The sequence below is a fragment of the Drosophila ficusphila genome, unplaced genomic scaffold, assembly GCF_018152265.1.
Source record: "Drosophila ficusphila isolate 14025-0441.05 unplaced genomic scaffold, ASM1815226v1 contig_197, whole genome shotgun sequence".
NCBI lineage: Eukaryota > Metazoa > Arthropoda > Insecta > Diptera > Drosophilidae > Drosophila > Drosophila ficusphila.
Window position 1 is genome coordinate 5,342,619 of NW_025064091.1, and position 17,426 is coordinate 5,360,044.

General features: G+C 42.3%; 1 protein-coding gene across 2 annotated transcripts in view; it reads left to right on the forward strand.

Moving 5' to 3' along the window:
* The window catches only part of LOC108097426 (carbonic anhydrase-related protein 10), a 62,165-nt gene that overhangs the window by 20,067 nt on the left and 24,672 nt on the right, over window positions 1-17,426 (forward strand). For both annotated transcript variants that reach the window (XM_017199695.1, XM_017199694.2), the window contains exon 2: window positions 2,370-2,725. In XM_017199695.1, coding sequence (XP_017055184.1) covers window positions 2,668-2,725 — 58 coding nt within the window. In that variant the 5' untranslated portion in view covers window positions 2,370-2,667. The remainder of the gene's footprint in view (window positions 1-2,369; window positions 2,726-17,426) is intronic.

Sequence of the window (17,426 nt, forward strand, 5' to 3'; positions counted from 1 at the left end):
AAATTCCTTTTGCTGGCGATGTCTTCATTAGCTTCGATCTAATATTAACTTGGGCCCCATATGCAAACATGTGAGGGCTGGGGGAAATTTTCAATTACGCCCGTGACATGACATAAAACGTAAATTAAGCCTGGAACGTCGGAAAAGGAAAAGAGGGCGGGGGAGGGGAAAAGAGGGAGGGTTGTAACGCTTGATTTGCTCTGACATAAGTGGAGGTCCTGTTTCGGAGTTGTTGGACTGGCTGGTCGCCTTATTGTTACGCCTACAACGAAGCCATTCCGGCATTCCTGGCATTCAACATTCGCCATTTGCTGCTCGAGGTTTTTCCAGCCATCTCCTATGTGAATGTGCACAAGTGTGTGTATATGTGTGTGTGTGTATGTGCGTGTGTGTTGGCCAACAGCGACGAGTGCATGTTAAGTGCCTTATTATCCTGTTTATGTAACCGTGCAGTTTTGTCCGGGAGAAAGAGCGGTCACATGTCCCTCTGCCGTTGTGTTTTCCATTTTCATGTTTTATTCAGGCCTAGTTTACAAATTGTCGCAACGGCTCCGTTGGACGTGGCCAGCACAAAATGAATATTTTGAATACAAATAACTTAAAGCGAATGGACTCGTTCGTTCTTCGACCAAACCAAACTGCTCAATTCAACAGGAAAAAAAAAAAACAAAAATATAAAAAGAGAGGAAAGGAAGCCGAACTTGTTGCCATGTTTTGCGAGTAAATAATTCCGGGGCCAGAAATAGTTTCAAGTTCACTTCGGCTCAAGGAGAAACTTCAGGGCAACCAAATTGAGGTTTCCGAAAATTTGTTTCTGTTTTCGGGCCGAGTCTAAGCTTAATTAAAGTGTCTGCTATTTACACTTTCAGGAAGGAGAACAAGTTAAAACTAACCGACATTACAAACTAGCCAACATTGCCAACTAACCGACATTACAAATTTACTGAACTGTCGGAAAAAGAATTTATTTTTAAAATAGTTCTTACAACTTTAATGCCTCTGATACTTACTTGAATTACAAATTTGTTTAGGAAGCATTTAATAATTCAATTACTTGAAAATTTAATAGATTTCGTAGTTAATAGCTAATTTTACTCTTTTTTCTTTGATTATTTATGAATGTAAAATCTGGCAAAAGACCTAAAAAACTTATTTTGATATTCCACAACCAATTGGGGATATCCCATTTCCCTCAATATAAATTCTCAATCGCTGATCGATTGAAGTCTTCACCTTTTCCCACTTCGATTAGCAGCTGCTGAAAAGTTTTCCATGACCAAGTTTGCACTCTGCACACTGTTTTCCACCCCCTGCTAGTGTATTTATCATGATTTAGATCCGGACGTAGAGGAACTCCGTAGCCGGGATACTACGGCCATTGGCATTTGCTTGCCTTCGGTTTTTCTCTTTCTTTCATTTTCTTTCTCTTTCTCTCCCTTAAGCACTTTAGTGCAGGCTAATTACAAAAAGTGAAAACACAATTCATTTTGCTTGTGGTTTATGCGTTTTCTTTGCCGCCCCGCCCACTTTTCCGTCCGTCGCCGCCTTGCAGCGTTATAAAAATGTTTATGGCTGACGTTTGTTGCCATAAAAATGCGAAGTTGTCGGGGCTACCGTTGCGAATGCGATTACTTGACGACCAGAAAGGTCACTCAGCCGTGGCCATCGCCATTTCCATTATAGTTCTTGTTGTTGTTGTAGTTGTTCTTTGGAGCCGTGTCCTTGCTGCCACACCAAATGCCACACGCTCCCACACACCCACCCACACACACTCACACTCCCAACCACTCACGTGTGTGTGCTGTATTTATGGCATTGTGTTTGTTAATAACATTTGCAGCGAGTGCATTCCATCTCTGACGTAATACCCCAAAGGGCTCTTTCCCACCGCTTCCCGCTTCCCTCTGCATTTATGGCCAATACAAGTGCTGCCGCATTCCCCTTAAAGGAAACTGGATGGATTGCTTAGTATAAAGTTTTTCAATTAAAATATATGTATAATAATTACATTTCAGGGGGTTCCAAAGCTTGGATATTTACTAAAAATTCTTTGAAATGAAACCGATCTAAACTTTGAAGTTCTCAAATTTATAGTGAAATGTTAGGTAATTGTAAGATTACCTTTCTCATTTTTTATTCCAGTATGCAATAATATTTTCAAACACAGAAATACGAGGTATTTTACCACAATAACTCCGGATTTTCTCTCCAGTTTTTTTTTTTGCAGGGTATTTTTCCCGCTCGAATCCCCCCTTGAAACTCTGGGTGGCCCTGTTGTCCTAATTAATTTAAGTTCACCCCTCCAACTGTCCACCCGCAATCTAGGCACCGCTCACTCATTTTCCACCGCTCTTTCGGTTTCTTTGCAGCACTTGGCCGTGCAATTACGCAGAATGCCGTTTGCCTTTTAAGTTGCATATTGTTCGGCGATCGGAGGGCGAGCTGAGAAGCGTAAGAAGCGGAAGAAGAGCTTGGGAAAGCGCGGAAAAACGGACGTTAAGCAGGCGAGTGGCGAGTGGAAGTGGAAGTGGAGCCAGCGAGCGAACTGACACTGGCAGTAAGTTACGGGCCAAGTTTCGCCGGAGTCGCCGGAGTTGCCGGAGTTGCCGGAGTGGCCGGAGTCGCCTTGTCGCTGGCGCAACTGGCATAACTCAGAGCTGATGAAATATGGAGCTGCTGCAGGCCCTCTGCTGTACGCTGCTCCTGCTTTTGGCCCGGATGCAAGGTGAGTCCTTCACTTCAAAGTCCCCCATCCCCCCTGTTCCCCATCCATCCCATCTTTCCATTCTGGCCGTGTGACATCATGCTGCTCCTCCATTCGCCATTTGGTTAATATTTGCCCGCTGTCAGCGCATCCGCTTTGATCTAGTCAAAAATTGAATAATTCGCCACCCCCACACCCCCCGAAGTGCCACGCCCATGCCGGCACGCGGGCACGCCCCTTTTGGGGTCAGTGTCAACCGTGTCAACGATATGGGATATGCAAATTTTCCACATCAACCTGACACGAGCTTGCATAACTTGCAACACTGCAAGTTGGGCAAACAACAAGTAGAACAACATCGGCATGAGTAGTGGCAACAACGAAATTAATGCACTGAGCGCAAAACTATTACACAAAATAGAGTATATTCAAATAATATTTCTCTTAGGATGTATAATATAAATATTATCTATAATATTCAACTATATGCTAAGCCTATTTAAGCCCAAAAAGGGTTCACATTAATTAAGATGATATTTTCCTATTTAATTTGCATTTCTGTTTAATGCTTTCTACAAAATGCAGTGCTTGAAAACAGTTTTCATGTCCAGTTTTGTGGCTTAACGAGTGTCTTTTGTGCTTGGCAAACTCTGCCATGCTTAATAATGATTTAAAGGTGATTCTGCGTTATTTATTCGTAGAGCTAGTCCCAAATTTATATTTTTCCTACCGTGCACTGGCTTGCAGTCACGTCCTGCGATAAGCTTCCTGTGCACTTGGGGATAGTTTTAGGGGGGTTTTGGGAGCGCCGCCTGCTGTCTTATCAATGCCACAGATCTGTCATCGTAAATTCAACATTAATTGCGGAGCGGAGGCGCCACCGCCCAATGGCACAGATAATGAGCAACAGAATAAATAAATAAATTGCAACTAAAGTGGGGATGGGGGAGCCCCGAATTACCAGAAACGGATGCAAGTGGCCAAAAAGTTTGCACATTAATCGAGGCTACTTAGCCAAAAGTTGCAGGAGGAAATCAGAGGGCTTTCGGGCGACAGGAGCGTCTTCATTTGCATTGCGACTGGCCAAAGCCAATGAAACTCGAATCGATAGATGCAAATGCGTAAAACTTTTTAATGCCGCGCGCACAAAATAAAGGAGATTCCATTTCAAATTTGATCAAATTTTTAAATTAAACGAAATGGCAATTGAAAGATTAATATTAAAGCTAGTAACCCCGAGGGAATTAATCTAAAGAATGTTGAACAGATATTTAAATACATTTTAGGACATGGAAAACCATACTAAAGTTTTGCTGCAGCTTTTATTTCAGTGTAAAACATGAAAACCTTTTGTAAACCATATTTTTTGACAAATATCCTTCTATGTCAGTTCCAAATGTGATCTAAAATTTGAGCCGACGGCTATGACCTACAGACTCCCACCCGCCACTCATAAAAGTTGCAACTGCTAAATATTTACTTGCAGCGGCCGCCATAACTATGAACCGACTTTAAGGCCCGTCACAGACATATATACATATGTATATACATATACATAGACTATATAGGTGCGCTGCATTTCAAACAATATATAGACAAATATATGGCCGGCGGCCTCACGAAAATTCAGCTCGTTGAAAAAGGCACAAGAACTAGGATGGCCCAAAAAAAAAAAACGAAACTATATATATAGTATATATATATATATATAGGAAAAACGAAAATATCACGAAGATGAGGAAGACGAAAAAAATGCAAAAAGCAGCAGGGAAAAAGAAATGTTCATGCAATAAATTCACGTTGAAATTTTGCAATAGTTGCGTCTGCGAGTTGCAGCAGTAAACGCTCGAGGAGAAGAAGCAGGAGCGGCTTGAAGAAATAAAAAGGGGGCTGGAGTGGGAGGTGGGAGTGGGTTTAAGGACCCCCTAAGCCCAGTCAACCCGACCCCTCCCCTTTCCCCCGAAACCCCCTCCAAAAAACCCGACCATCCCCACTTTGAGTTGAGTGGTTCCTGCTGCTGCTTAATTTTGCAGCACCTCCTGTGCTTAAGTAAACTTTTCCACGGGTGTGGGTGGCAAAATGGACAGGGAAGGGGTGAGGAGGGGGAGGTTGGTGTTGCAAGTGGGCGGTGGCGGGGTGGAGTGGGCAGACTCGGCTGGCCAGCGATAAGCAGGCCGCTCTCTGCACAATTTTTGTTTGCCCCATTCGATTAAACTAAACATAAATTTCATGGACGATAAATCAGCCGTGAGCGTTGGGACAGTTGCACCTGCAGCTTGCAACGAGCATCTGGCTCCGCCCCCCGCCCCTGGAAAAGCAGAGGGGGTTCGACTACACCACCCCCGCACTCCCCGCAACCCGCCAACCCACCTGGCACGTATGGGAAATCAAAGAGTGCAGGCCAAATGGCCAGAAATAGATGGGTTAAGTAGCAGCATCTTCTCGGCGCTTAATAAATTAGTTTCCCTATTAGGCTGAATACATTGTATAAAACCCTTCATTAGGCAATTTACAACGCTTTACTGTCGCTCTACTGCTCCCCCTCTTTCGCCGCCTCTGTTTCTGCCCAAAAATCAAATGGCAACGCGAAATTGAAAGAACAATTTCTAAAATGATTTTCGGCTGGGTCGCAGCTGCTGCTGTCGGTTCGTGTCGGAAATAAACAAAATTCCAAAGTGCCAACCGACTGACAGCCAAAAGTTGAATGCCCTACAGTGCGTTGCGGAAGTGTAAGGCACTGCTTGAGCATGTGCGATCAGTAGAGATCAACTACGAAAAGTATTTCATTTAAAAAATATATATTTCCTTCGTCATATTTTACAATTTCCAATTTTAATAATGCGACATGTGAAATGTAAATATTTTGTTGCCTACTTTTTAGGGTTCGAAAATGAAAACAAATCGAATAACTTAACATATTTTTTTTAGGTTTTATGTCCTTGAGAAATCTTATTATTATAAATGTGTGAATTACAGAACATTTGTATGATTTTGTATATTTTTTTAATATTTCCGAGCCAACTATGACTCTCAATTGTCTTCGCTTAATATAACTTTTAGTCGCTCAACTATAAATATACACACAAAAAAAAAGAATAAGTAGTAGCTTCCTTTAGTGCAGATTACCTGTTCTTATTTGGCTTTTAGTCCTCTTTTTATTCTTCGTCTTTTTGGGTCTGGCCAACCGGTCGGCTACGTAATGTGGCACGTAGCTAGCAGGGGAATGGATCTTCGGCCATCGAGAAGGAAGGGGCATTTCCAAAGTTTGTTAGCTCCCGTGCAATGGCCATAACAACAACAACAAAAACAACAAAATTTCTCCTGTCTGTGTGAGTGTTTGTGTGTGTGTGTGTGTTAATGCTAAATTAAGTTGCTGCACGTCGTAGCATATACGGTTGTGTGTGTGTATGTGTGGGAGTGGATGTTTGGGTTTTCGGAAAATGGGAAAATGGCTGGCTGGCTGGCTGGCTGGATGGCTGGTTGGCTTGTATGCTCGACCGCCGGCAGGCTGTAATCCCGAAAACATTAAACTGGCCGCGTCAGGACATTGATTTTCGCTTTCGGCCAATATTTAGCCAACTCTGCTCCTTATCTCTGCATGGTAAGCTCCTCCTCCATCTATATATATATATATACATATATATGTATGTGTATCTGTACTATATGTGCGACGGCTGATTCTTTTCCATCTCCATTGCTGCTTTTGTGCAAATGAAAATTCAATTTGAAATGGAAATTATACTTTTTCTTCACTTATTTTCGCATTGTTGTACTTGTTGTTATTGTTGTTGTTGTTGTTGTTGATGCTTGTTTGCTATTCTCCCCCACCCACTGACTGTTGTTTTGGCCCATGTTTTTTGGCCCTTCTTCAGATTTTTCTTCTCTGCGGGAGTGTGTTGCATTTGGAAATCGTTTCGATTTGGATCTAAAGTGTGTTGTGTGTTTGTGGGACGGACTTCAAAATAACAGATGGAAATATGATTGGAATCGTTTTGGACACGGCCAAAAAAACCTTTAGAATTTCGATTATATAAATGTTTTACCATGTCTAATATTATTTTATCAATTTATTTCCAAGCTATTTAGGGGGTATTAAATACTGCACCTGAAACCCAAAAATGTATGCTACAAATTTTTTATTTTACACCTGCTCACACAAAATAAATTACGTATACGCAGCATGGGCAAAAGAAAAATATGTAAATAATTGATTTTAGTAGTTTTAAATTGTTTTGCACTGAAACAAAATATGAAGACACATAGGTGCAATTTTCTTTAATAAATAAGAGCAAGGAAAAAAACATCAGGTAGGTTTTCAATATGAACGGTTTAAAAAGATACAAATTATATAAAAAAATTTTAATTTTCTTCATGCATATATCACTTTTAAGTGTTCATATTTCTTTCTGTATTTTTGTTTCCGAAAATAGTCGTATATGAATTGGTTCGAATGTGGCAGCAATTGAATTGCTGGCCAAACAATGTCCAGAAATTCTTCTTCATTGTTTATTTATTGAGTTAATCAGTGGGCACAGGGGATGGCGGGTAGGAAAATGGGAGAGAAGAGAGTGTGGGGGTGAAGGTTGAGTGGGTGCTGACTTCTCATGCATGACCAATAATCCTTGAATGGAGACATAAAACAATGGCCGACGAGCATAACATAATTTCCAGCACTTAACCATGGCCAACTGCTGAATTGTTGAACTTACGACCCACCTCCCCCCTCCCCCTCCCCCTTCACCGCATCCCTCCAGCGCTTTTCCGCCATTTGGTGACATTTTCCAACCGTCCCGCCAAAAGCCTCCCACTTTTGTCCTCTCATCCGGTTTTTGGCCTCGGTGGAAGTCGAAGCGGGTCATGCATTTTTCCGCTTCGCTTGTTTTCAAACTGATTTCAATCTGTTTCTGCTGTCTTTCGATCTTCCTTCCTTCCGACTTGCCACTCCTCCCCCGCCCCTTCCCCAGCGGAATCCCCCCACCCTTTCAACCACACCCCCTTTTTGCCCTTTTCGCCTTTTGTTTCATTGTTGGCAAAAGTCGTTGGTTTTTTTTTTCTGTTTTTTTGTTGCTGTTGTTACTGTCGCTTGGCCTGCCGGTCATCATCATCAGCCTCATCGTTGGCATTTTGCTTTCAATTTGTGGCCAGAATTGAAAGAGAAAACAACCCTTCAAGACGAACTGCCCTCTGACCCCTTGACCCCCTGCTCCATCTGCCCCTTGTCCTCAAATCGCTTAAGTTGCCACGCCTCGCGCGCTAATGAAAAGCTACTGCCAGTTGTTGTCCACGGATGCTTTTTCGCTTTCCACTGGAGGTAGTGCCACTACTTTGTAGAGTCTGAAACAAAGTTGTTAAAAAAACATGGTGAAAAACAAAAACATTTGTAGGACTTTGTTTCTGCATTACCTCAATTCATTGAATAGATTTTAAAATGGTTACAAAATGTTCTTTATACTTTATCTCACCAATTGATATAATACATATTAAGAAACGATTTCAAAGATATAAATAATATCCATATTTTTATTACATTAATCCAATTTATGATCTGTTAAATTAGACGCTTGGCTTTCACTTCTTAATAATAGTTAAGATCCCATTTTGAATGAACATAATTTAGAAGTTCTTCCAGGATACTATACCTATCAAGGGCATATCGTCTCCGGACTTTCTTTTGTTTGACATTTGCTCATTCCCGTGGGCCCTTGGCTCTTCTTTCTGTTTCTTCATCATTTGGCATTTTTTTTTTCGGGTTGAACAATGAAAATTAGCAGGAGAAATAATCAAGTGCAGTTTTAATTTGCGCAATGCCCCAGCTCCGTCGCTTTTCCAACTCTCTCCTGGGGCTTTTCTCCGCCATTCCGCACACTTCTTTTTCTCCCCCGCATTTTCCCGGCGTTCTGCTCAGTTTTTCCTATATTTTTGCCATGTCCCTCGGAACCGTCATCTTCTCGGTTCAAAACAAAGGAATCGCAGAGACAAAGCCCCGCCAGGACGCTTCTTTCTTTCACTCCTTAGTGCTTTTATTCCCTTTTTTCGGACTTTTTTTTTTGGTTTTTTTTGTGTTGGGGGGGGGGGAGGGGGGGTTAACCCTGCTGCCCCGCAATTTTTGCAGATCTTTTTTTTAGCCCGGCTCTGTCTCTGTTTTGGGTCCAGTGCGGTCACAAATAATTGGCCCGATGCCGCTTTGACGTTTAAATTTTATTGAATGGCAGCTGCAATTGGCAGTTGGCAGTTTGCTGGCCGAGAGAGTTTCCAGTTGTGAGTTCTAAGCTCGCTTAATTGTTCCCAATGGCTGGAACAATGGCAAAGGCAACAATGCCCGTCGGAAGTGGGCGGCTGTGATTGGGGGTGTGGCAGGGGTCAGGGGGGCAGGGGGGTGTGGCATTGCTGGGTGCATAATTCTTTTACGCCTCATCGATGTGCAAAGCGTGGGGAGGAATGAGAAGGGGAAGAGCGCTGAAAAACTTGGCTAATAAATGATCCCGACCAGACATAATAATTTTCCCAACTCCCAGCAGTCTCGCATTTGTGTGTGTGTGTGTTAGTGAATGCTCGTGTGTGTGGCACACACACAGAAACACACACCCACATGTGCATTATTCACGCCTCATTTGGCTGCCTTGGGCTTTGGGGCTAATTTGCCTTTTAAAGTGCGACAGCATTTTACGCTTAATTTGGCATTGATAACATTTCACCCAAGACACCTGTTGTATGTATTTGTGTGCTTGCGATTATGTGGGTGTGTGTGTTGGTTCCCAGCAAGCATTTTCTACTAAAAGTGAAAATACGCAGCGACTTTTGTAAATTGAATAGGATCTTTTGCTTTCAGATCGCGAAAAAGCGAAGAAAATAGGGAAAAAATTACAAACTAGAAAATATATATAAATATTTATATAAATATAGTTTTTTTTTCTAAATGCTTGCTGGGTTGGTGTTTGTTTTTTGCGCATTAGTATGAGTGCGTAGGCGTACGTGGGTGTTTGTGACCCTAAAAGCGGCCTACACATTTTTCAACTCACAGCCAAGCACAAAAGCACTTCAGCAAAACAGCAACAATCATAACAATAATCATAACAAAATGCGGGAGACAGTCTGGAGTGGCTCCCCTGTACAGTAACCCCTCGCTCTTTAACGATCCTAAACAAGTTTGCAGTCAAGGCACAGTGGAGTCGAGATCAGGGAAAGTTTTTAAGATTTTTTCGACATTTTTTAAACTAGAATATATAACTGGTTTTTCTGTTTTTTTTTTTGTAAATTCTTATTCTTATTATTTATGTGAATTTGTATAGCAATAAGTACAACTTGTTTTTTAAAGAACTAAGTCTAATTTCTGGATTATAAGATATATTGAGTTAATAAGTCTAGAGATTTTTTTTTGGAATTCATTCTCACTAAATCCAGGTGTGAGTCCCACTGTGCATAGAAAAAGGAATCTGGCATGCTGACATTGATACGTCGCCAGTGCGTGCTGCTAAAATTTTATGATGTGGGCCAGGCGTACTTACCGAGCTCCCAAGTTCCCAAGTTCCCCTGGATTTTGCCGCCTTCCGCCGCCGACGCAAAGGTTTTCCCCCTGGGGAAATGGGCCGCCCAGGTGACGGCAAATTGATGCTGTTATTGTCAACGGGCGTCGTCGTCGTCGTCGCCGTCTCCTTGGTCCTTCGTCCTTCGTCTTCTTCTTTGAGAGGGGGAGAGAAGTGAAGCACCAAAGTGCCAAAATGCCAAACGATGTCAACTGTCATTTGGGGCCTCCCTTATCGACGGCCCCTTCGGAATTTCCACTGTGTCATGTCAGGCGGCCATAATCATTGACATTCATACATAATGGACTCATTGATATTCGCTGGCAACAACAAAAGGTCAAGTGGCTTTGCCTGCTGCCACGCCTCCTTTTATCCCTCCGCCTCCCTCTCTCCCGTTGCGCCTTTATTGTTGTTCTCTCGTTGGGGTCATAACGGTAATTGCCAACAAAACGAGTGATTAACCTGACAATACGCTCGCACGCACACATGCTGGCGTGTGTTCATCTACACACAATGCACACTGCCCGCTGTCGGCTGTCCACCGCCCACCACCCATCTCCCGCTGAATGCCACGCCCACTGGCCCTTTGACCTTGCCCGTGGACAAGCAAACCAACCACCCAAACCACCCGAACCATCGGCTGCTTCTCAATTTTCCAAACCAAATGCACTTGCATCCCATGTGTGTGCTTTTTGGACGAGGGAATGTGTGACTTTGACACGGCACAATGGCACACAATGGCGGAGAAAAGCGAAGGGAGGGAGGAAGAAGGAAAAGCGGGGGAAGGGAGGAGGAAAAGCGAGAGGAAAAGCGTAGCTCCGGCAGGTCAAACACGAGAGCCAAGCCAAGTCAAGGGGACAAATTTCAGCGCAGTTAGCCATGAAGTAAGCATTTAAACCGAGCATTAAATAAGAGTACCGTACCGCACATAAAAATATCCCACAAAGCGAGCTGGAAAAACCGCAGACTGACCGGAAAAATTAGTGCAGCCAAGGAGTTGGTAAAAACAAACAGCATTAAGCGTAGCTGAGTAAATATAATTCTTAAATTTTATTATCCAGTGTTGAAGAGCTGCAAATAATTGTTTATGCTGAAAAATTAAAATAAGTTGCTCAAATGAGTAAAGCAGAACTCTCACTTTAGTTTATCCCATTTAAATCCCATGTGGCAAGCATTTTTTGTAGAACAACCTTTTATTTGGGACACACATGAATATTAATGATATATAAACTTCAACTTTAACCAAACAAAGATACAATACAAATCCTGAAGAGAGAAATTCTCTAGACAGAATTTAAACTGCAAATTCCGAATCTTAACTCTTAAATGCAACTGAATTTGAATTTTGCATTTCTGCAATTCTATCTCAACTCGATGGCAATGCAACCGATGTTGCTGCAGTTGATTTCGATGCTGATTCGCATATTCGGGCCAATTACGATTTGTTAGGGCCATCATATATGCAGCATTATGCTGCATTATTAACCGATTCAATTATTAATTGAGCCCAACTGCAGTTGGCCATCAAGCGCCTTGCGTCGCAATGGTTGCCCATTAATTATTCGTGGTGTGTGGAAACAAAAACGTTTTGCGCCTTAATTGCCGGCTGAGTTTCACTCGCTTTTCCTCACCTGTCGGCGCTTTTCCCCCGCCAGCCAACTTTTCACTCCCAGCTCTTTTTAACCCCACATTCCCCACCGTCGTGCTCCATTTCAAATGTCCGTGGGGCGAGCAAGCAAATCACTCAAAGGGGATCAGCAAAGGCTCGCTTTGATTTCCCGACCCAACAAATTATTGAGCAGACATCCAGGGGGTGAAGCTTGCGAAAAACCCGAAGAAAGGCGGGAAAAATAGGAGCTGAGATTGGCAGGCGATTGAAAGGAGTCGGACAGCCTTCTAAAAAGAAAAACAAAGTTTGTTCTCTCCTCTCTCTCTCTCTCTCTCTCTTATTTTGGGTTTCTAAAGTGGCCGAAAGAGTGGCTAAGAAAGTTGGGTGCAAAACTATTTCTAAAATATTTAAAGCGGTTAAATTTGCAGCATGAAGATTGCCAAGGAATTTGCTGAACTTTTTATTAGCTACTCTATTTTGTATATTTTATGCTGCTGTCTAAAATAGTTCCTGCATTTTGTGTGCCTTTTATTTACAGCATTCTGCATTTTTGATTACCTTCTCTAATTAATTTTCTTGCTAACCAAGAGTTTTCAGTCAATGTCTTCAGTCTTCTATTTTAATTAAGTAAAATATCCAAGTCAATGTTTTGTTATATAATTCCTTAAAAGGTCCATTTACATGTCTTAGAATTTTTTTTATATTTTGCGAAATTTTTAGTTTAGTTTCTTTATTTTTGTTTTGTGGTTCATAGGTTGTAAGCCTTCTTATCAAAGGCTTATCTTTGTGTTCATTTCCGCTTTTCATGGGATTCCTTGAAACTAATTTGCACCGGGAAAGCGAAGCCAAAATGCAAATGAAATTCGTTTATTTAATTTGGCAACCTAATTGTGCCGCTTTGACAAACCCACTCGCTTCTCCTTTTGGCCGTGCAACGCACACTGTTGCAGGTGCAGCAGTTGCATGCGTGACGAGAGCATGAGTCAAAGTTTTCCTCATTTTCCCCAGTTCCCCACTCGAACGTGCAACTTTGTGGCTTTTCAACGCCTTGGACCTCGGAATCTGCCGCCCATTTTCCAATTTTCCCCACTGCCAGTGTATGTGTGTGTGTGTTTGTGTGTGTTTGTTTGAGTGTGTGTCTTTGAGGCAGTTAGAAGCTAAATTAAAATTACAACTTTTCGACTGCACGTTGACGATGTTGCTGCTTTGCGTGCGCCCCCAAAAAACAGAGGAGCCAAGAGAGAAAAAAACAAAAAAGAAAAGCAACAAGAAAGAGAAGAAAACAGGCGAAAGGCTGGCTAATAAAATTGGCCCAAGTACGTTTTGTAAAAATGCCAAAAATTTGCTTGAGAAAATTTCCAACTTCCGGCACGAACAAGTCGAGATGTTGTAGTATTTGCAGTTGTAGTAGTTGCCGTGTTTGTTTGGCGAGATTCGCATGCAAAACATGTGTAAAATTGAAGCATCGACTGGCCAAAAGACCAGCTTTTCCTTTGGCTTTCCTTTTCGGCCGGCTGTGGACGTGCCAACGTCATCGTCATTGGCCACTTTGGTCGAGTCCTGCTGCCTCGGCCTCTATTTCTTCTGCTGGCCAAGATATGCTTGGCTGGTCAAATTTAATAGCAATGCGATTTGATTTCCAAGTGTCTTCTGATTTTCGTACTCTGATTCCGATTCCGATTGCGATTGCCATTGCGATTTCGAATCTGCTGTAAATGCAGATAAAAAGTGATGACAACTCAGTCCCAAAACGAATCGGAATTAAAACCTGAAAGATCCCCTTGGCTGTAATTGGCAAAACTTGTCAAACTTATGAGATAAAGAGCATTTGAGCCGTAACACAGGTCTTAAATTCACTTACACTTGCCGTAGAAATGTTCAATAAATTTCACTTTAAAATCCTTTCTTGTTTACCTTGCAGTTCGAAGCACACGTTTTCCTCCCCATTTAATTCGCTCAATTTTCAGGGCAAACTTTAAGCAACTCATCGGTTATTTATACAGATCCCAGCCCCTATTTGCAAAATAAAATAAGCCACAAGGTCGTGGCAATCCCACCGTACAAGTTTCGTAAGGGAAATACCATCACAATCACACACGCAGACGAAGTGGCAAAAAATTGGCATAATTTCCTTTTGGCTTGGCAACAAATCAAGAGCGTTCAAGGTGTTGCGGCCGCATTAGCGCCACCTGTGTGCGCTTAGATGAACTAGCAGCCGCTTTCCTTTCTTTCTTCCGGAAAATGCGAAATGTAATTTTCAGTGGGCTGGCTGAAAAATCAGCAGACATCGATTTCTTGCGAGTAAACCAAACGAAATGAAACTGAAACGAGAATAAATGCCAATGGCTCATTTATCATGGCCAACACATACACACACACACACACACTGACTGCTTCTGGCTCACACATACAGGAACACACACAAGCAGACACGCATGTAGTGGCCCCTTTAGGCCCTTGAAAATGGTAGCATACTTTGCAGCGGCCGCCGCAGGAGCAAAACCTCGGAGAAAAATGTGCCACGCGGCTAATGAAGAATGTGTGTTCTTCGACGACGCTGCGGGAAACTTTGCACCACCACCCACAATCCAACCACCTCCACCACCAGCCACCCTTAACCCCGCCGCCTTAACCCATTTAAGCCCCCGCCCGTCGTAATGATGATTTCAAAAGAATTGCAAATGTTTGGCGAACATTTTGTGGGTCTCCCGGCGGCAGATATATATATTCAAGGTCTTCTTCCCCATTTCGCCTCGATGGAAAATCGCACATCCACACCCGCTGTTCATTCACATTCGTTTCGGGAGGTTAAATGCATTATGAGTGCCTCAAGGTAAATAGGGAAATCCAATTGCAGTGCAAAGCGAAAATTCATTCGGAAAACATTAGCTTAAATCGATGTGGGAAAATGTGTGTGGAGGGCAATTTGAATACCTAAAGTGTAAGTGAATTATAATTTGAGGGCACTGAGAGAAAGCCAAGCATAAATATGACTATTATTAAATCACTTACTCACTAGTTAAATCAGCAAATTGAATTTACATCACCTAAAATGCAGTGTCTTAAAGAAAATTTCATGAGCTCCTTTCTGCTGCTTTCTTCGCCTTTATGGTCATTCACTTGCAAGGCGAATCTCATGAATACATCCAATTGGGACCCTTCAGCAGTCGAGTCCTCGAGAGTCCTTCTTCAGTTCACTCGCCTTTCTAACCAGGAAAAAGTTGAGTAGAAATAGGGAAAAGGATTCGAACAGCAGATTTCCTCTAAGAGAAGATTTCCATATCTCAGTCAAATTCAATTCGATTTTAGAGTCGCTTACCTAATAAAGTTCTTCATTGCATTCATAAAGACACGGTTAAACAAGTTTTTTGTTTTTTAATTTAGGAGTACAAATCTTTGATATTCCCGACCTTAGCTACCCTGTTTAAATTTGAAGCCGCGACACGCTCACTGACCATTTTAAATGGCAGCAGCCGAAAAGTGAACAGCAATTGGCAGCGACCAAAAAACCGGAGAAGGCTTCACAAAATAGAAACAGAAGGGCGCAGCAGTGAAAGGGGTTGAGCCACGTTGAGAAAAAGAGAAAGGGAAGGAGAAAGAGGAAGAGGAAGAGGGGGATGGAGAAGTGCAGCTAGTGAAAGTAGCAATCGCTGGCAACAATGGGGAGTGGGGTGCGCTTGAAGTTTGTGCACCCAGTTCCACTTAGACTAATTAACTGCGCCGTCACTTGGTTGCTGCGATGCTGAACCAGCCTGTCCGTCCGTCCGTCCGGCTGTCCGTTTGCTCTCCTGTCCGTCCGTCCGTTCGTCCGACTGTCCGGATATCCGCCTGCTTGATATCGTCGACAAGGCAAAGTGCCCCTGGCGAAAAATCCTCCGTCAACTTCTGGATAAGCCTCGCTCTCAGTTTCCGTTTTCCTAGATTTTGGCGATTTCGATGTTTAAATGTTTCATAATAAAATTTTAAAAAAATTTTGGAAATGCAAAATCAAATATTAAGTACATCTTCAATATCTTCTTATTTAAAAACAAAGTCCAAAAATGTAATTTAAGTTATATTATTATTTTTGGAAAATTCATTACTTTAAGGTATTTGGCAATATTATAAAATAAGGTCTTTAAGCAATATTTTTTTTTAAATAGTAATATTTTTAAGAAGGATTTTCTAGAAAGGAGTATTTTAAGTTCCTTGAAGGATTTGGGCATAAAATCTCTCAAGAAAGCGGAAATGGGAGCACGACGAGGGCTCTCCAATGGCCTCCGCTGCCTTCCCCCTCCCTCTAGATTTCGCCTCCTCACCCCGTTGATGTTGCGGTCATCCGGTCACTCGGCGGTGCAGCTGCAAGTGAAGCCGGAGACAGTCGAGCAACATCATTAAAACTCCGGGAAAGTGGGGATGTCGGGAAAATGACACCAGAAATGGGCTCGCTTAACTTTTCACTGTTTGCTCTTTTACTGCCCATTTGGCAGTGGCAATTTGAGTGCGTCCCCCTTTCCTCTGCCTTTCCCTTTCCCTCACTCGGTGGCATTGTGCTTAGACACCTGGCAGGACCTTCTGCAGGATCCCTTGGGTAGTAACTGCTATATCCACAGATTCGGGGCTCATCTATGGATGCAGGCGTCCCGAAGACTGCAGCACAAAATTTTTAGGCACCCAACAGCAGAGAAACCTTCATTTTCCCGGTGCTTTTCATAGTGGCAGTGCTTTCCTTTCTCCCGTGCGGTTGTGTCTGTGTCTTCTGTAACCCAAATGAGTAGAATGTGTAAAGGCAACTTGACAATAATGAGTGCTTGCAACACGGCGGCAACAACAACTTGCCAGAGTTTAAGTGCAAGAAAGGTGGGAAACGGGAGGAAAGCCAAGTTACTGCTCTCGGAAGCAAACAAGCAATGTCAGTCAGTTGTTCAGCTATTTTGGGCACTCTGAAAAATTAACTACAATAACTGTTTTTCAAATAATTATTAATAAATATAAATACATAAAATAAATAAATATATAGAATTATTTAAAAAGCTTTGTGTATTCGTAAAAGTAAAAAATATATTTAATGTTTATCATACATTTATTTATTTGTAAATACATAAATGTTTTATTTTAAAGGATCCTAAAGTAAAACAAAACAAATATAGGCATTATTTATTAACTTAAATATGAAACTTTTTTTAAGGTGTAGCTGTCTTTCTTTCTCACCTGTCTTCTTCTCGAACAATTTTGCTCTGCACCCAAAGGCAACAAATCAGTGTCAGCGGAAAATTTACGCTTAAACCTGACATTCTCCTTTCTCTTTCTCCCCATTTCTCTATCCCTTTCTGCGCTTTTGCTTTCTCTCTTTTAGTGGCGATAGCAAAACTTTTGCTAATATTTAAGTGCAACATTTTGGCTTTGCTGCTATTCCATTTTCCCACAGCTTTCCTCCGTTTGAAGTGAGTTTTCTTTTGATGCTGTCCTGTTCCAGGGCGTTCGCTTTGATTAGTTGTGGGTTCAGCGAACGAGGAGCTCTGCAAGAGATCATCGAGGACTAAGCCCCACCACCTGTTGCCAACTGCAAGACCCGTTCCCACCGATTTCTCCCAGTATCTCATGGTACTAT